At 48.3% G+C, this 20,523-nt stretch overlaps 1 protein-coding gene across 3 annotated transcripts in view; it reads right to left on the bottom strand.

Annotated features, from left to right (window-relative positions):
* The window catches only part of CLMP (CXADR like membrane protein), a 99,835-nt gene extending 79,567 nt beyond the window's left edge, over positions 1 to 20,268 (bottom strand). The window contains exons 1-2 of one of the 3 annotated variants that reach the window (XM_020878035.2): positions 20,017 to 20,268; positions 19,108 to 19,450 (exon numbers count right to left, since the gene is read on the bottom strand). In XM_020878035.2, the coding sequence (XP_020733694.1) occupies positions 19,108 to 19,135 (28 nt within the window). In that variant the 5' untranslated portion in view covers positions 19,136 to 19,450; positions 20,017 to 20,268. The other 2 variants (XM_070473459.1, XM_070473460.1) reach the window with 2 other exon arrangements.
* Between the last annotated feature and the right edge of the window lie 255 nt (positions 20,269 to 20,523).

The raw sequence follows: 20,523 nt of genomic DNA, 5'->3' as shown, positions 1-20,523 counted from the left end.
CTGGACTCAAACCACATGCTATCCTGAATCTGGCTCCTTTTCCATCTGGATACTAAAACACTATCTCCCGAAACATAGTATTTCACGTCTAGGCCTGACATTGGGTTTCCTTGAGCTGATTTGTTAAGCACTGGAAAAATAAACAACAGTGCCTCCCACTCGCTTCCTCCTTTTGAAGATGTGTCTGATCTCTGGGGAGACTTAGCAATGGATGAGCTTGCTGGCTGCCCATCTGAAGAAGGGCCTTCTGTCTAGAGGCGGTGTCCACAGTGAGTGCTCAGTGGTGTCCAACTCTGTGACCCCCTGGACTGTAGCCTGCCAGGCTTCTCTGTCCATGGGACTTCCCAGGCAAGAATATTGGAATGGGTTGCCGTTTCCTACTCCAGAGGATCTTCCCAACCAGGGATCAAACCCACATCTCTTATGGGGGGATTTGCAGGAAGATTCTTTATCACTGAGCCAGCTGGGAAGCCCCCACCCATGCAGTGTCCTAAGGTCCTTTATATTCTCTTTCAATTTCAGGCCTCCTTTAATCCAGAAGTTAGGAAACACTTAGGAATTTTTTTACATGGCTGTTTAAGAGTTATTTAATTCATACCCTGTTACTCAACCCAGCATTTTTTCCTTTGGCTTCAGCCATCTGGTTTGTGTTCGTTGTGAAACATGATAGCGGAATATTAAGCTTTTCAAACTACAGGCAGGGAAAGGGAGAAAAGGACTTATCTTGCAAAAGTGGTAGCTTTTCCTTCATCTTTCATGACCCAAAAATGTAGTTGGAAGCATTTTATCTTTGGCTGGATGGCGAATTACTTGGGTCATCGCATTTGTCGATAAAAGTTGCAGGCTGGCAAGTCTCCGTTGTAACTGGGGACAGAATTCGTTGGGTCCCATATCTCAAAGAAAATATCAGAGCAAGGTCTTTGTGATCCTATTTCAAGAGTTTGCCCTGAAAGATCTTGTCCTGGCCTCTGCACCAGGCAGAAGCTTGAAGGTTTACAGGAGTTTGACTCCTAGGGCTGTAAGTTACCTCTAAAAGTTCTTTTAGCTGGTGATTTCTGAACTCTCAGGTATAAACTGGTGCCGCTGGCCCATGATGAAATTTTCCTTTTGTAGGGAAGGAAAAATGTAAATGATGTAATATGTATGGTGTCAAATGAGATGAAAATAAAATACTTAGAATGGTGCCTAGCATACTGTTAGCACTCAGTAAATGTTAGCTGAGATAGACAGCTGTCCGAGCATGGTTGTCTTTTTGTTTCTATTATTGTTTTTGTTGCCATTTCTTTTTAGGAATAATTGTAAAAGGATGATAGTTTACATTTTTGTATAATGTCAATAATCAGCAATATTTTAAAAGTGGACACCTGATTTTGTGTCCAAATTTATTTATGCATTAATCATTTTCTAAAAATTATTTATTTATTTGGCTCCCACGGGTCTTAGTTTTCCCACATGCGATCCTTTCTTGTGGCGCTTGGACTCTAGTTGTGGCTCATGGGCTTAGTCACTCCACGGCCTGTGGGATCTTAGTTCCCTGACCGGGCACTGAATGCACGTCCCCTGCACGGCAAGGTATATTCTTAATTACCAGACCACTAGTGAGGTCCCCAAATTTATTTTTGAAATTTCACTGACCCCTGAAATCTAAAAGTCTGAGAAACCATAATCTAGTCATGCCTATACTTCAAACTAAATTTTGCCTAATCCACGAATGAATTCCTTTACAGTGACCCAAGGCACGTAATCACTTGGGTCTTTCTCTATCTATCTCTGGCTGGGGAATCGGACTGGTGGCTCACAGTACCAGGACTCTGTAGACTTCTTTCCATATGGGACCCTAGTTGCTGAGCCCCCCGCCCCCCATCCCCTTGCTCAGAACTATTTTCTCCCACTTCAGCTACCTATTCTCCCCTGGCTCATTAGCATCCACTGGAACCACGGGAGTCGGGAGCCATGTCTCCCTGGAGACAGCCTCACCAGCTACGCAATCTCTGGACAGCAGTCACACAAGTGACAGCAGAACACTTCCGTCTGTGAGCCAAGCCTGTCAAGCTAAGCTTCATCTTTGCTGAGAATTAACAGAGTGTGCAAAGCCGGTGTGTGTATCTTTCTGGCTCTATTTATATCACCTGAGTGAGAATCACATTTGGGGTGTAATATACTGATATTCCACGTGTTTCATCTAGTGTGAGAGACACTGGGGTAATGCTAGGCTCAGCTCTTCCCTGAGGTTGAGGACAAGGTGGGCCATTCATTCATTTGTTCAGCCGCTACCGTGTGTACCACTACACTGCATGAGATGCAAACACAGATTAAACAGGACCACGCCTGAGAAGGCGTGCAACCCAGAAAGTGAATGATTATATTTCAAAGGGCAGAAGGAGATTGGTGACATATGGATGGTTTCTGGGAGTTTAGAGCAGAGATGACTTCAACCAGAGGGGGAACGTGGAAGGTCTTAGAGTGAAGAGGGATTTAGGCCATTCATCTATCCTACAAGACTCTTCAATCAGAATCCATAAGACTTAGGGTCTCTTTAACACAGTGTGTATTTAGGGATGGGACTTCAGGAGGCAAGGGTGAGGAAAGAGGGGCAGCGGGAAGATGAGAAGTGGACACTGGCCCAGTACCTCTTATCTCCTGGGTATCCTCTTAGAGAATCGGATGGGCCACCTTATCCTTACTGAATCCAAAACCCTGTAAGGACAGGCCGCTGAGCTGAGGACCAGCCACATTGGGTTCCATTTTACTTGATTTTTCAACCCCAAGAACTTGTTAACTCACTCTTGAAAGGTTCACAGGAATCCAGAGAAGCCAAACAGGGCTGGAGCCGTGAGCTCTGGCCTCAAGGTCAAAATAAGTCAGAAAACTGCCAAGTAGCACAAATATCTAGAAGCAGAGGGAGGCTGGAGATCTGGCCTACAGATCTGGACAACAGCTGACCTTAGGTCTAAGGCTACCTCAAGACTTTCCAGGGATTGGAGATGGTTGACACCCTTCCTGAGTCCTTATACTGGACCCTCCATTAAGTTCAGAACCCTCAACATTCATTACTGGGGATGCCGTGCTTTTGGATTTATGATGTATATTTAAAATATCTTGATTGTGGTGATGGTTTCATGGGTATATTTATATGCCAAAACCTAACAAATTATATACCTTAAATAGATACAGTTTATTATATGTCAATTACATATCAATAAAGCTGTTTTTTTTTTTTTTTTTAAGTACTTAGAATTGGTGTGAAGATGGCTCAACAGTAAAGAACCTACCTACCAATGTAGGAGATGCAGACTTGATCCCAGGGTTGGGAAGATCCCCTGGAGAAGGAAATGGCAACCCACTCCAGTATTCTTGCCTGGGAAATCCCATGGACAGAGGAGCCTGATGGGCTATAGTCCACGGGGTTGCAAAGAGTCAGACACGGCTTAATGACTAAACAAAAACAACCTTCTCAACAACAAAGCCCTCAATAACTCAAGTCCCTCCTTCCCGCAGTTTCAGTTCCCCCTGAAGATCTATTTAGTGTGAGGTTATTCAGTAAGGGAGGCCACGCCTGACAACACAATAGTTATGATGGGAGAACTTCCAAGTTTGCATCATTTCTCACCTGATTCCCACTGTTCTCCTTCCATCCCAACATTTTTCTCTTTTTCAGTCTACAAAGCCCAGGCTCAAATCCTCACTTTCTGTCACTTACTAATTAAGTGACTTTGGACAAATTACTTCTCTTAGTTCCAGTATTTTGCTCATCTATAAAATGGAGATGTCTTAGGGTTTTTACAGAAATGAATTCAGTCTCCATATTGGGTGCCTGGCTCACAGCATGGCTCCGATTAATGAAAAATGAAAGTGTTAGTCACTCAGTCATGTCCAATTCTTTGCGACCCCATGGACTATAGCCTGTCAGGATCCTCTGTCCATGGAATTCTCCAGGCAAGAATACTCGGGTGGGTTGCCATGACCCCCCTCCAGGGGATCTTCCCAACCCAGGGTCAAACCCAGGTCTCCTGCACTGAAAGTGGATTCTTTATCATCTGAGCCACCAGGGAATTTGGTTGCAATAACTAAAGAAAACAGGAGTATTTAGTTTGTAAAATGGAAAAGCAGGATAGGAGACAACCATGAAAGAATATTGGGCTTTGGGATAGAATGAAGATGGGCAGCTATGATGTAATAGCAATGACATTAGCTGTCTGTCTTGAGCCTAGTTCCTTAATCTCTTCCTGAGTCTCAGTGTCCCTATACAAAAGGGGGATTGATCACTACACACTTTAGGCTGTGATAGTAATATTACACAAGGTGATGTGTATGTGAAAATGTCTAGCACAGTACCCATGACAGATAAATGTTTTTAAAACATCACTTTACACACTGGCAGGCCCTTCACTTTTAAGGCCATTATGGCTTTTCCGAATCTTTGTAGCCTTGGTGGGTGACATTTACCTGGAAAAGTGACTCCAGCTCAGAGCGTAAAGTCCCTCCCAGGGTAAGAGCTGTCCTGAAGAGGACAGGGCTCTGCAGGTCCTGAGTACCCGGCAGTGTGTTCCACTGGAGGATGGATGACCATCTTCCAGAAGGGACTTCTGCTGGGAAGGGGAACAGATGGACGCATAAAAGTCTTCAGGAACTGAACCCTCTGTGTCAGGAAGACAGGAACGGGGAAGGCAGGGGAAGGGTAGAGGCAGCCCCAAATGAGCTGATGTTCCCTGTAATAAACACTGTATCGGCAAACTCTAGAACAGCCAGAGAAAACTTGATAAACCCAAGATAGCAGCAGTTTCTGTCCTGGGCATGACAGTTCCTGTTTTGAGAGACAAGAGTGGTCTCCCAGAATTTCCACACCTCCTTTGAGCACATACACTCAGGGTGCTGAAGTGTGTGATCTCCACATACCCCTTCTCCCCTGCCTCCCCCATGCCCTCTGCCCTGGGAGGGAAAGAAGCCCAGCTGCAATCAGGTACCCTGGTCATGATCAGCAGGGCGCACAGGCCATCATCATGGGCCCCTCTGCAATCTCTAATTTAGGTGACTATGTTCTATACACAGGGTCTTTGAAGACACGTATATGCTTTAAAATCCTTAGTGTTTCTGAGTTGCTTGAAAAGCTTTGGGCTAAGAGCCAGGATACTCGGCTGGCCATGAACTGGCTGCATGATCTAAGGAAAGCCACCTGACCTTTCTGAGCCTCAGTTTCTCTTGCTCCATCTCTCCCTTCCTTCCTGAAAGGTGTTTTCCATGGACGAGCAGCACTGGCTGGAAACTTGTTGGAGACATGGAATCTCAGGTCCCCATCCCAGACCGGATAAATCAGATCTTGCAATTTAACAAGATCCCCAGGTGATTCATAAGCACCTTAACGTCTGAGAAGCACAGGCTTAGGTGACTAGCCTGAATAGCACATGAACTTACGGCACCAGCTCTGCAGTCAGACTGCCTGGGTTCAAACCCAGGCTTCATGGCTCAGAAGCTGTGTGACCTTCAGCAAGGACTTCACCTCTATAATGTCCACGCCCTCCTCTGTAAAAGGGATCCTAATAGTATCTACATAGTAGAACTGTCATGAGGATTAAATTATTAATGAAATAATATATACAAAGAGCTCTGTACAAACAAGGGCTCATTACATAACTTTTTTTCATTTATAAAATGTCTCAGTTGCTATGCACACCACGGGTAAAAGCAGACATGTTTATTCATCTCTTTCCTGAGCATCTACCTCTGTGTAGATGCACTGTGGGGATCCAGAAATTGGCATACTAAGTCCAGACTCTTGTGGAAACAGACAAGAGACAAGGGGTTGAGCAGCAGTAAAAAGAAGACTTCAGATTGTGATAAATGTTAGGAAGAAAATATAGCAGGGTAATGTGATGTGACCAGACCGAGGCTGGGTGGAGCTCAGGAAGGGTCTCATGGAGGTAATGTTTGTCAGTGAAAACTGTAAGGCAAGAGGAGCCTTTGAAGTCCAGGGAAAGACTGCACCAGGTGAGGGAGAGACAAGTGCAAAGGTCCTGGGACTGAAGCAGCTTTGGCATCTTCAGGAAAGACTGTGTGGGTCTATTCTTGTGCCGGGGAAAGCAGTGGGGACAGAGCTGGGGGCTCGGGGAGCAGGGAGACCTGGGCGGGGGGGGGGGGGTGGTGGGCACAGCAAGGCATCAGCTCACACTGTCTGCATGGGAAGGGTGGCAAGGGATCACGGGGATCTGCAGTCTCCCACTAAGGAACCCTGCAGAGCCCGCCTGTGGCAGAGCTGGAAGGACCTGGAACTTCTCCCTCCAACCTCAGCTTGTGCAGGGTGACAACCGAGACCCAGAGTGAGATAGATGCCCAAGGTCCTTCTCCACACTGCCTGAGGTAGGTCCCCAAACTGGCCTGAAAGCTTCGAGTATGTGTATTTCCAGAATGAGGCTGAGTATTCACACACTTCCCCATGTATCCTCCCCCCACTCCACGCCCCAGCTGTGTCTCCTCCTGCCTTCTCACCCACCCTCTGACGCAGCGACTTCACCTCACATGACACATACTCTTGCTCCACCGTTAGCTGAAGTTAAGATCTTATACCTTAATGACTCTCCTTTTCCAAAACCCACATTTCACTTCCTGTCTCTGCCAAACATTTTGGCCTTTAACCACATTCTGTCTGACCTCTCTCACCATTTCCTTTTCCCTCTGTCAGTCTGGTCCCCGGACCGGAACTCCGATGAGCAAGTAACCCAGGACACAGGAGTTGCTTCATAATGGAAATGTGAATCCTCTGATAAAATCCACCCACAGTAAAGCCCTTGGAGATCCCAGGGAAAGCAACACACACAGACGAAACTTGTTACAAAACCACCCTAGGCCAGAGACATCTCTCCCTACTACAAGAAAAGTGATGGCTTGATTTCTCAGTGTCGGGGTGGGATTAAAGTCACAGCAGAGGGACTCCTTTGGTGGTCCAGTGGTTCAGAATCCAACTGCCCGTGCACAGGACATGGATTCGATCCCTGGTCCAGGAAGATTTCACATGCCATGGGGCAACTAAGCCCGTGGGTCACAACTTCTGAATCCATGTTCTAGAGTCCGTGCTCTGCAATAAGAAGCCACTGCAATGAGAAGCCCTCGAACCACACCTAGAGAGTCACCCCCTACTCACCACAACTAGAGAAAGCCTGCACACAGCAATGAAGATCCAGCATAGCCCAAAAAAAAAAAATTTTTTTTTTTTTTACAATTTAAAATCACAGCAGAAATCAGCTTTGTCTGAAGCAGCTCTAACTGAGGAGATGAACACATCCATCTCCAGGCCTGCCTGTCACCCACTCCTTTGAGCTGCTCTTATTTCAGAGTCCCTGCTGGGCATGTGACTTGGAGCAGAGAGAAAGTAGACAAATGTGGGTTATGCTTCTTTTACTTTGAGGCTGTCCCGCCACCCTAGACATGCAAGTATCTTTTCCTACCTTGCCTTGTCCCTGTGATTTTCACAAGCAACAGTCAGGTCTGAGAGCAAAAAGACTAACAGAAGATGACACGCCACCATCACTCAGAGGACAGAACACCTGTTTTGACCCGGGTTCAACTCTGAGATAAGCCCAGACCTACAAGAGCTGGTGAAGCATGGAGGAGTTGGCCAACCACCTCCTCACTGAGCACAGGTTCACGATGACTCCTATTTACATCCCAGTGAAGTGCTTGCCATGAAGGGCTGGGTAACCACCGCCAGCTTGCTTGCAAAGTTGGGTCAGGTTCCTGCAGTAAGAAGCAAGCATCAGACAGGAAATCCTGTAGTTGAGGGGCACTGCTTGCATAGGCTTGCATTGTTCCTTCAACTACTAATCATGAAAGTCTACTCCTCAACAATAATGGGTCTGTTAGACGCTCTGTGTTCTCACTTCCCTTGTCCCCAGGGCCCAGGGGCATAGGCTGCTGTGGCCCCACGCACACCCTGGGTAATCTGTTGTCAGCCACTGCCTGCTCCAGCCTCACCCCAATAAAAGGGAAGGAGATCCAGAAAACTTCAGAACCTTTATAACACCATCATTCCAAGAACAGATGGAAAAGCTTAACCACAATTCACTCCACCTGCCCACACAGCACCAAGACACCCTCTAGCCTCTCACCCCCATCTGGGACCTTGAATGCTTTTCCCTTCAGCCTATAAACCCACATCTTATGTGTCAATGGGCATCACCTGAGGTTATAGCAGGTGGTGATGCCAGATCAGGGAACTAAGGTGTGTGTCTTCCATTCCCCAGTTCCTGCCAAAGGTGCCTGACGTCCCACTCTAGAGCTTCTCAGATGTTTCCGATGTTCTGTGGGAATCTTGAAGATTCTGGTTCAGTGGGTCCGGGTGGGACCTGAGATGCTACACTTGTAGCAAGCTCCCTGTGCTACCCCTGCCGCTCATCTGAGGTTCACACCTGAAATGGTGACATCGTCTACAGCTTGGGTAACCAACCAAATGGTTTTTTTCAGGATTGTCCTGATTTTAGCACTGAAAATCCTGTATGCCAAATGCTAAGAACCACCCTCCAGTCCTGGGCAAATCACGACAGTTGGTCACTCTACCTATTAGACAAACCTCAAGTCCTCCCAGGGTAGAGAGCAGTCACAACGGGCAACGATCTTTCAAAGGAAGCTCATTCACTGCCCGCTCCACGAGCTGGCAATGAGACAGCAGAGGTGGGAACGTGTGAGGGACCCTGCTCGGTGCTGGGGGGCGTTGCTGCCATGGATAGAGGCTCTCATGGTCCAGTGGAGGAGGGGGATGAGCAATATTTTAAGAGTTAGAAGACCTGCCTTCTCCTTTTGATTCTGCTCATTAGCTACGTAACACCAGGAAAATGTCTTAACCTCTCTGATTGATCAAATGGAGACAGACAATACCTGTCTCACAAAGCTGTCATGAAGATTATATGGGCTAACATACGCATAAGCCCTAAGCCTGGAAATAATGTTTTTTTAAATCCCACCAACACATTCTATAATCACTGACTGGTGTTTCCTCTGTCACCCTACCACAGGTACCCCAGTGGAGTCAGTGATGCGCAGGGTGAATCCACCAGGACAGAGAAGGGAAAAAGAGGAAGAGGACCTTTGACTCCATGTGACAGGTGACACAGGAAAGATGAGCTTTACAGAGGACGCGCCTGCTCTTTGTGTGTGTGTGTGTGTGTGCCTAAGTCTCTGGTTCTCTCTGTGTGTCTCTGTCTCTGTGTGTGTGTGTGTTTCTCTGCCTTTGTCTCTGTCCTTCTGTCTCTTTCTGGTTTTTTTTTTCTGTCTTTTTCTGTCTTTCTTGTTTCTTTCTTCGTCTTCCTGTCTTTTCTGTTTTTCTGTCTCACTCTCCTGTTTCTCTCTCTCCATCTCTGTCTCCCTCTCGCTATCTGCCGGAGCAGGTATACTGGGTCCAGTGAGAGCAGGTATACTGGGTCCACAGCAGGAAGGGGAGGGTGAGGGGAAGGTCAGGCCCAGGCAGCAGGTGTGTGAGGGATGGTCATCTGACTCCCTCGGGGCTTGGGAAGCTGCAGGACTCTAGGAATAGGGAGAGAGAGGTGGTGGAGCAGAGACGGAGGCTGTGAAGAGGGGTTCGCGTTTCTAGCTCTCCTCCTTTGAGGGTGACAGGCCAAGAGGCGGGAGCCTATACTTGACCATTGGCTGAAGGGCTGGGGGGACGGACCTCCAGCCAAGGCAAGCAGATGGAGGCCAAGCCTCTGCTGGACACCCAGCCTCTACCCACCTGGCCCAGGAATCCATTCTGAGTGGGAATTCTAGGTCTGCGGAAATCTGGGACACCCAGTTTAGCCCTCTTGAACGGGGAGGGAATCACACTCTTTGCCCTCTTTGCTGTTCAGGTCAGTGGAAAAAAACAAGACATTCTCCTTCCCACCTTGAGGTTTTCCTTTCCTCCCAAATTTAAACAGGAAATACAATTCAACATGTCGAGCGTGGGTGTTGAGCTCACTGGATCTAATTTTGGTCAGGACAAAAGTGGAGGGTGCGGGGCCCTGCAGCTGCTTCTCAGGCCAGATTCTCAAAGACCAGGTGGTGGCCACTCGGCCCCGAGTGGTCTCCCATCTGTGTGTCCCCACAGGTGTGTCATCCATCTGTCTCTCCCTCCCATCTTTCCCAGGTCAGTGCCGAAGCAGGAGGCAAACTCAGATCCAGTCTGTACAGCTTTGCAGCCTAAGTCAGAATACTTGACCCCTTCACTCTCACTCTTCTGACCCAAAAGAGGGATGATGATAATACCGGCCTCTCGTGTTGCTCTGAGGTTACCAGAAATTTCTTGTACGAAAGTCCCTAGCATGATGCCTGCTACATAGCAGGTGCTCAATAAAACACTGCCTGAGAGTGAAAGCAGAAATGAACCAGCCTGTGCTTGCCCAGGCTGGACAGCTCAAGTGGGCATGGGCCTCGGGGAACTTGTGTCGGGCAGGGCAGAGCCGGCCCCCTGTGATCTGGTTTCAGTGGACAGTAAGCAGAGTGGGTGTTTCTTGCCCGGGACTGAGTAACACAAAAAATTACTCTCCCAGAGCAGTTACAGAAACTGCAGTGCAGACGGAGTCTATGCACCTCCTGGGGTCATGGGGCAGGGTGACATTCCCCAAAGGACATCTGGGGACTCATCTGCCGGACGGAGGGGCAGCGGTGGTCGGAGCCCTGAAGGCCAGCCCTGCTGGCCTGGTGTTGGCTGATTTCAAGCAAACCCTCCAATCCCCCTGGGCTGAGCCTCTCCCAGCAGGGACAGTCATTTATTAGCTTATTATGTACTGAGCAGGATGATAAATTCTTTGTATGCACTGACTCATTTAATTCTCACAACAAGCCTATGCATTATGAGATGTGATCACTGGTGAGAAAACTAAGGTCAGGAAGGGGCAATGCCCAAGGTCACATGGTTATAAAGAGGCCCAGCCAGGACCCCGGGGCCGGGTGCTCACAGAAGCGGCTACCCTGCTGGTCCACATGGCCGTTCCTGTGCCTGCCCCGACTCTTCCCTTGAAGAGTGATTGGAAATAATTGGAACTGTCACTGGAAGTAATGAGAAGTGACAGAAGCTGGGTTGGAAGGCTTATGACTCCGAGTCGGAATGACCCCCACAAACGCAAGCCTAAATTTAAACAATGAAGTCGCAAAGCAATCTCCCTCTCGAGGATTTGACACCCCCTCACCCCCCAACACCCCAACAAGAAAAGTAAGGATATGTCAGGGGCTTAGACTGTTCAATACAAATGGATTTCTTATGGAACAAAAAATTCCTTCTTGGCTTGATCCTATTCACTTTCCATGTGGACAAATGCTATTAAAACCTCAGGTGAATAGACTATCATTCTTAACTAAGAGATCCAAATTCACTGATGTATTTCTCTCTCTTTTTCTTCTCTTTTTAACATCCCATGAGGGACAGGGAACCAGAGGCAGCCATGGAACTGGCAGGCTGTGATGGAGAATGACCCATAACTTTCAATAGGCGAGGACTTTGGGAGGTCCGATCCCTCTAGGAAGCACTGGGCTGAATGCCAAGGACACACACCGCTGAATCCATCCCTTCTTATGGCGATGGGGGTGATCCATCAAGCCACCAGCTGTTTATTTAGCACCAGCCCCACAAATGTGCAAGTGCTGCTGATGACCAGAGAACATCAGCCACCAGCCTGAAGATCCACATAGGAACGTACAGCCCATCCCATAAGACAGCACAGGATGGAGTTGCTTTCTCCCTGGGACACCTAGAAACCCTGGCACTTTCCTCAATGACAGCACTTGTTTATGACAGCACTCAATGACAGTCTTGTTTATGACTGTGTTGCCCCACTGGGCTGACTTCTTAGATGGTGGGAACTGCATTTCATATCACTGGGACCTGGGAGTCTAGCACAGAACCTGAACTGTAGAAGGAGCACCCCACCCCCCCTTCTCTAATTGTTTTGTGAGTGAGGGTGTGTGAATGAAGTAAAAAATGTTATGGGACACACATAAGAGCTCCTGGAAGCTCCCAAAAGTTGTGACCACCTTTCCCCTGTGCAGTAGAAAGAGCTCAGAGAAGCAGCTCCATAAAGCCAGAAAGGCTAGCTTTTAGCTTTGGCATCCTCTTCTCTTGCTTTTTCTATGCCTTCCTCTTCCTCCTGCTCCTCTTTCATCTCCCCTGTTGTGATGGCCTGAACACTTCAGATCCCCTTGCTGCCTGGCTTCAGAAAAAGCTCCCATATTCCACACTGGCGTCTGAAGACGGCTGCCCATGTTCCCTTCTCAGTGTGGTCATAAAGGCAGTGGCTTCTCCCCTGCCTTCCACAAAGACAAAGCAGACCTCAGTCTTATCACCAGCGGACTCTGGCTGGGGCTCCACACCACTGTCACTAGCAAAATCAAGACTGTTTGATTTCAGCCTTCTTCCCCATTCTGGTCTACTCAGTGCCAAAGGAAACAAACTTTTATTTTTCCAGAATCTAGACAGTTAAGAAGCTCAGATAACCAGAATTTTTTTTTTTCTTTTCTTTTTGGTACAGTCTGCATTCTTCTTCGGGGATGGGAAACAAGTCAAAACTGCTGAAAAGAGGAATTTAACTAGAAAAGGCAATATATAGGGCAAGCCATAGCCAAACGTACACCATCATCACCCAGGCTCAGTACCAACAAGGAGCTTGAGCTCACTCAGCCAACTCAAAAGCTCAGCAAGTTCTCCACGACAATGACCTTGAGGACTAGGAGAGTCTTCTGATTCACTAGCGTATGTAGCTTCATTCATCGGCATAGGTAATCTTTGTATATCATATGCAGTAATTCTGGATCGTAAACAATAAACATTAACCCAAACATTTCTTAACCCTCTGAATGGAGTATGGGGTAGGGAGTGATAATGTTCTAGCTGAACTTTCCACCGTGGGATTTATGGTTTAGAATTCTTTAAACGAAGCCTTGCTTCAACCTGACCCTCTCTTCCTGGTAACACAGAAGCCTTGGCTTCAGAATAACTATGTGCCTCCTGAAAATTGGAAAGGAAATTGTTTCTGGAATCTAAAATGCTTGCTTGGTGTCCTGGCTCAGCTGTTTACTAAGACTGCAATCTTGAGAAACTCACTTTATTTCTCTAGACCTTAGTTTATTTATTTGTGAAGTGGCATAATGATGACATTTACCCTCAACAAGTGATTTGAGAATGAGATAAGGTATGTAAACTGTGGAACTTTGTACAAATGTTAGCAATAAATTCTGCGGTCATAACAATCCCACCCACATAGTCCTCTCTCAGGTACTATGAGGGAGCTAAAAATATACAATTCATATTTCAAAACCCAACCACAAGTTCAAATCCACGCAGGGAGACCACTAAGCTACATCCTTAGTGGGTGCACTTTATCATATGTAAATTATGCCTCAATTTTAAAAACTGAAGGAAATGCTTAATCCCTGTAAACAGTTCCATAAACAGACCTGCTACTCAGAAGTCTACCCTGGGTGTCCACGCTTGGGGTTGTTTTATAGGTAACTCTGCTCAGGACGAGACCCTTTGCTGAGTATTTCAGGTACTAAACTTCCAGGGCAGAGGTCTGTGGCCATCTACCCCGACCCTCAATGATGCTGCCTGGCTATCAGCACCCCAGGGCAGACCCAGGGTGGAGTCACAACTGCTCTCGTCACATCAGGCAGCCAGCCCTTCTGGATTCATAATCATAGGCTACCGATTCCCTTGAGTGGGCAATGCCTGAAAAAAAAGAAATCAAACAAGCACGGTAACACCTATGTGTTCTGACCACAGCCAAGTCTGGACCAGCTGACAAACTCTCAGATTTATAAAACAAACCAGAGAATATTAGAGTATAAGGAAACTTAGAGATAAGAAGTCTAGTAACCTCATTTCACAGAGAAAGAAACTGAGGCTCAGAATGCTAATGACTTGCCCAGAATAAACCAGTGAAACCATGAAGTTGCAGCTAGAGCTATTGATTTCCTGCTAGATTCCTTGAAGGCATACCTACATCTTTAGGACTTTGGGTATAATGCCTTCCCCCCAATACACCAGACAAGGCACTGCAGAAGTTTCCAAGACTTCCAGTTAAGATGGTTAAATTGAAATGCTGTGACATCTGCCCTATTTTTCAGGCAATTTCTCAACATAAAAACCAAATGGCAATTATTCAGCGCTTAGCTCATTTAAATGGAGCATCTGAAGAGCAACTGTGATCTTGGAGCTCAACTAATGAGCTAAAGTGGAGAGAGAGAGATTTTTCTACCTCAAGAATGTGTGCTAGGATAGATTATGGAGATAGGGGGTCCTGTCTTGGCCCTTCTATAAAGCTACTTGTTTAAGTTTAGCCATATCTCTCTGAACTTTGATTCTTTCTTCATCACAAAAGAAGGGGTGGGTTTAGATCAAGGATTTAGTTGGGTTCCAAGGAACAGTATTAGGAGGTCGCTGAACCCCTAGAAGTTACAGGAAAATTTGATGCGTAAATGTCTTTTTCTAAGAAGTGGATTCAGGGTTTTCATTGGATTCTCAGAGGGGCCTAGGATTCAAAATTTTAAGAAACACTGCACTGATTTAGATAGTATCTTATCTTTTCCCCATGTCTGATAATCTTTGACTCTACCTTTTAAAAATGTCTGTCTAATTCATCATCATTAGTTATATTTATAAAATATACTCATGCATACTTTTTGCCCAGTTGAGCACAAGACAAAAATTGAATGAGACCAGATATGAGCCTACTGGGAACATATCTTTATTATGACCATCACTATTAATGTGGGAAGATGAGGGAAGGACATGGAAGCCTACTCAGAGTGATCATCAAGCCATGGGCCAGTAGGCTGTTTAAGCACTCCTCAAACTCATTTTCTCAGAAACAAAGCCCCTTCCCCATCCTGGCAAAAGTTTCAATGAAGTCTATTGTTAATCTGGTGCTAACAGGATTTTGGTGGTGGTCCAGTGGTTAAGAATCCGCCTGCCAATCCTGGGGACATGAGTTTGATCCCTGCTCTGATGATTCTACATGCTGCGGAGCAATTAAGCCCATGAGCCACAACTACTGAGCCCGAGCGTTCTATAGCCCATGTTCCACAACAAGAGAAGCCATTGAAACGAGAAGTCCGAGCACCACAACTAGAGGAAGGCTACTAACAGCAACAAAGACCCAGTATGGCCAAAAATTAATTAATTAATTAATGAGTAATAGAAGAAAAAAATTTTTTTAAGTCTATTAAAAAAATCTGGTACTATCAATACAACCAGTTTGTATAACAGATGTATTGTCTGGTCCCTGTCCATGTAATGTTCTATGTAAAATTTTTATACATAATTAAAACAGTACAGGTTGTATTTGCATGGACAAGGAAGCACAAAAGCAAACAGTTAAAACTAGGCTCCTCACAGTTGTGTTGTTCCACAGTCAAAGAGTAATCATATTCCAAAGCTTTCACTTCTCTTGACCTTAAGTGTTCCAAATGTTTCAAAAATCCAACTATTCTAACGGATAGTTTCCACTCTTTCAGTTTATGCAAGGTACTGAAAGTGATACTCAGATGAATGAGGCATGGAGCTTACACTCTAAGCATTCAGATCACTATAATACAAAGCAGCACAACAGAAAGGCTGTTGAGATTCAAGGAAGGAATGAAAGTATATTCTGTTGGCAAAATCATGGATGGGTGTATGGAGGAAGTGGTATTTGAGGTGAGACTTAAAGGGTGAACAGGATTTTGATCTGAAGTCAACAATCTAAGGGTGGAGAGTAAGAGGGCATTTTTGATGGAGGAATTATCATAAACAAAAGCAGAGAACCAGAAAGAAGCATGGGGCATAATGTGAATACAGGACGTATTCCAGGTTTATTGAAGAGTTGGGGGGGGGGGAAGGGGGGTGATGAATTGAGAATGATACTGTGTAATATCTTTAACATGAGAATGAACCTCAGTGCTATAATAGGCAATGGAGACTACTCCAGGTTTATGGAGGAGCAGAGCAAGATCAAGGAATCAGAGAAAATTTGAATTTAAAATCCCTCCACCCTCATTTTACAGTCAAGGGAGTCAGAACAAGAACCCAGAAAGCTTGCCAGATTCATAATCCAAATTCTTTGCCTTATAACAGCTGTTTCATGAGATTACTGGGGTAGCAGTGTGCAGGATGAAGAAGAGAGAGCTCAAGCAGGAGGCCATGTGGCTGCTATTACAGAAGTCTAGGAAGAAGTTCAGATGGGATAATGAGACCTGAGCAACAGGGGAGAGGGAAGGGCAGCAGGCAGAGGAGGAGCTGGGAGAGCCCACAAAGTCCCCCTTCTTTCTCCTCCATGGAGATCAGAGATCAGATCAAGAATGAACTTCTTGTTCAATCACATCAGAGAGGTGGGACATTTGATTTCACTCACTGGTGGGTCTAGAAAGGAAGGAGTCATTAGGTCCATGCTTTTTCAGATTATGAACGCTTAGCCCTTCGGACTCCCCTTCAATACTGTACTTTCTCCAGAAAAAAAGAGGCCAGAAATCACACTAGCAGTGGCCAGAAGCCACCCCGGAACTGTCCCTTTCAGGGACCAGAGATGATTTTAGGATTCAGGCAACTCTGAGGGCTTTCCTCTTGGCTTTGCTGGAGTGCCCGCCCAGGCATCCCAGGGCTCAAAACCTCAGCTTTACTATGTTGTGTTGGTTTCTGCCAACATGAATCAGCCATAAGTATATATATGTCCCCTTCCTCTTGAGCCTCCCTCCCACCTCCCACCCCCTACACCACCCCTCTAGGTTGTCCCTCTGTGACTTCATACTTGAACAGTTTATTTAATTTGAGATCTGGGATGTCATGAGTCTGTGCACTTCTGACAAAGGTATAGATATGGCGAAAGCTTAATAGTAGGTGATCATCCTGCTCTCAGGCGACTAGTAGATGAGCATCCAGTTATGCACAATTCTAAGTCAGCAGCCCACTCGCCCTCTTCTACATGGCCTTTGGTATATAAAGACCGAACCCCCATCCTCCCCAAAAAAGACATCATGAGAAACAGCTTCTATGAGAAAGAGTGCCAACCCAACAGATGATATTCTCACCAGAGGAATGATTACACACAGTAGGCACTCAATAAAAAAGGGCCAGGGCATCAACGTTATCTTTTGATCCATGTCTTAGTCTGTTTTCTCCTTTTCATGAACCAAGAGATGGACCATCATCAAAGCTGGCTGATTCCAACTGACCATGTGAAAGTGACCAAAGTCACTTTCCATCAGAAACTGTGCCCAAAGGGGGCTGGAGTAGAGCAGGGACTCAAACACCCTTGTTTTATTTTCCTTCCCCAGGCTCTTCCCACAGGCAGGATCACGCTGACATTTCCTGCTCCATGAAGAGGACTGAAAGATCTCACTGAAGAAAACATCTTTGAGTCCTTCTGTGGAGCTGGAAGGCTGTATTTATGGCAGGTTAGTGAGCAAACAACCTACATTCAAATCCTGTCTCTGCTAATCAGGAGCCTATGGCTTTGAGTGAGTTATTATATTTGACCTCTTTACATCTTGTTTTCTTCATCTGTAAAATGGGGATCATAACAGCGGGTGGCCAATAAAGTTGGTGTGAAGAATAAATAAGCTAACAAGATGGCCCATGTAACATGTTCAGCATAATGAGTACTCGGTGAATTTTCAGCTGTTTTGAGTAAGACTGCTCTGACGTTTGAGCCTACTAACTTTTGGTGATTGGTGGCTTAGGGGTAGAGGCTGTTAAAGGTGACAAAGGTGCCATCCAGATATGCCAGCTGTGCCCAGGAGTGATACTGCCATACTTGGCTGGTATTTAAAAGAGATGAGAAAAATCATGGCTCCTTACATGCCCTACTTGAGCAATATTTCAGGTTAATCCACCTCTTTTATTCTCTTAACCTGGGTGATGGGTTATTGTTGGCCTGAGGCTGGCCTAGCCAGTTTGTAAGGTTTCAAAAAGAGACAGCCCTAGACGTCTATTTCAAAGGGACTTGTTAGTGCCTCTTCGCTTTGGTTTGGGGGATTTTCTATCCATCAGGCCCCAAGCAAACTCCTGGTGTTTAAGGCTGTCAGAGACAGAAGGGACTTAGGAACTGTCTGGTTTGCTTGTTTTGGAGCTAAGGGAACCAAAGGCCTGGGTAGTGGGTACGTGGTCCAAGGTCAACCAGCTGGTCAATTCAAAACCGGGGGGCTGTTCTCCCCTGGCCTCATGTCCAGGGCAGCGCTCATGCTCCACGCCCGCTGGCTGTCTGGCTTTCTGAACTCTGGCTCACTTTTGGTCCTGGGTCAGGTGTAGCCCACGCTTCCCTGGTGCCTGTGCTGACTTTTCTTCAGCTCCCCAGCCACCTTCCCTGCCCTGGTGCATCCCATTGTCAGCTCTTGCCCATACATCCCGGGCACTGTCCTGTAGACCTGCCTGCTTCCTGCCTGGGGTGAGTCTTTGCCTTGGGGCCTCCCAGGCCTCAGGAGTCCCGCCTGGGTGACCCCTGGAAGGGGCACGCAGGCAGCACTTCTCTGCTTCCCTCTCTACTCTCCCGTGCTCCATCTTTCTTCAGGTCTTGCTCGGCCTCCCTCAGTCTTGTTCTGCCTCACTATCCTCCTTTTTTCTCCTGCTCCCAGTCCTTTCCCTTCCCCTCTCTTCCTCCCAGGCGCTCCGCACCCTCCTGGTCCTCCCGGTGCTCGGCCCTTCCCCTCCCCGGCTATCCTCCCCCCCCTCCCCTCCTCCTTTTCGTTTACCCTCCAACACATCTGTTTCTAATCTGCGCCCTACAGGCGCCTGCTTGAAACGAAGAAGCTCCCCCCACCCTCAGGAACCTGGCACAAAACATTCCTGAATAAACCTTCCCTCCCCTAATTCTCCAGTTTCCCCAGATACCCCTGAAACTAAATACCGCCCCCCCAAAGGATCCTCCACACCGAGCGGTTCGCCGCCCAGCTCCACCGGGAAACCCCCCACCCCAAAGCCTGCTCCAGGCCCAGATGTTCGATGGCCGACCAGACGGCCCTCCGCTGCCAGATGTGCTCAGAGTGGCCCAGGAGGCAGGCACAGAGGCGCCCGGCTCACTCAGGGGCCGCGGGGAGGAACGTTCGGAGCCCGCGTCGCCGCCCGGGTGCGGGACAGTGTGTTGCCCGGGGCCACTCGCCCTCCCGTCCTCCCCAGGCACTCACCTAGCCCCAGCAGGACGAGGAGGGTCATCCCGATGCCCGGGCGCGGGCTCCTCCCCGCTCAGCCGCTGCCTGGCTCCGGTGGCGGGGGGTTGCAGCACAGCGCAGCCGACGGACCTCTGCCGAGCTGGGCGCGGCGACTCGGGGTGCGCGCGGGGTGGCTGCAGCCATGTGCCGGCGCGGGAACGGCCCCACGCCCCGCGCCCGGCTCCGGGGTCCCCGCGCCCCGCGCAGAGGGGCTTCCAGTGCTCGCCCCACCAGCTTGCACCCGGACGGGAGCGGGGACCCGGGTCAGCGAGGAAAAGACGAGACGGAAAACCGCTACCGCTTCGTGGAACACTTTTCCCTGTTTGGAAAGAAAAAGGAGTGAAGAAAGAGAGAAGGGAAAAAAAAAAAGAGTGAGCTGGAACCACATGGTTGCCTCCCACCGGCAGCCCCTCCCTCGCTCGCTCGCTCGCTGCTCCCTCCCTCCCAGCGCTCGGGGCGCGCGGGGCGCCGGCTGGGCAGCCGCGGGGGTCGGCGGGGGTCGGCCCGGGGCGGGGCGCTCTGTTGGCAGCCGCGGGGAGGAGAGGGCTTGCAGCCGCGCGGGAGCCGGTGTGGGATCGACCCTGTAGGAGAGAACCGGGGACACTTGGGCCACGAGCGAGGATGAGGCCTTGTCAGTCTCCTCGGTCTGCGTCCTCACTTCGTCCTTATCTCTCCACTTCTCTCGCGCATCCTTTTCTCGCTCACACACACTCTGGCTTCCGCACAAGTCTGCGTTGTCTCGGCTTCCATCTCTCTGCATTTCTCTCGCGTTTGCATTCTCCTTGCCTCTCCCACCTCCTCGCTCCTCTTCCCTTCCTTCCTCACTCTTTCTCCTCTCCTCAGCCATCCCTGCCACGTTGAGTCGGGGTGAAACTCCAGACCCACCTTTCCGGACGGCTCAGCCTGAAAATGACTGTCGGGGCTGTCAAGCGCAGGTCTGGTTGCGCGCTCCTGACTTCCCTGTCTTTCCCTTGGCCTTTGGCCTTCTCTCTTTCACTCTCGGCGATGATCCCGGCAGCCCACCCTAGGATCGGGCCGAGCTAAGCGGACGGGGGTTCAGAACTCGGTGCAAAGGGGTCCGTTGGGACGCCCTGGTGCGGACTATCCTGCACGTGGCCCTGGGCAAAACAGGTATCACCCTGTTTCAGAAAAGAAGGCAGAGGACACGGATTACCTCCTCTGTAGGAGGGACCCCGTCAAGGGAACCCTGGGGGCGCCGCCGCGCGCTCCCAGGTGCCTGGGGCTGTGCCCACCAGGACCCCCGGCGGCGGGAGGAGACCGCAGCGACTGCCACACTGAGGTCTCAACTGCACTGGGGCTCTGAGAAAGCCTGGACCTGCACTCTCTGGTCCCTGGCCTCTGGACGTCCTTGGAGAGGTAGCAGCTCCTTCA

This window comes from Odocoileus virginianus, chromosome 10 (genome assembly GCF_023699985.2).
Source record: "Odocoileus virginianus isolate 20LAN1187 ecotype Illinois chromosome 10, Ovbor_1.2, whole genome shotgun sequence".
Lineage (NCBI taxonomy): Eukaryota > Metazoa > Chordata > Mammalia > Artiodactyla > Cervidae > Odocoileus > Odocoileus virginianus.
The sequence above is the reverse complement of the archived record's forward strand: the minus strand, read 5'-3'. Positions and strand labels throughout refer to the sequence as shown.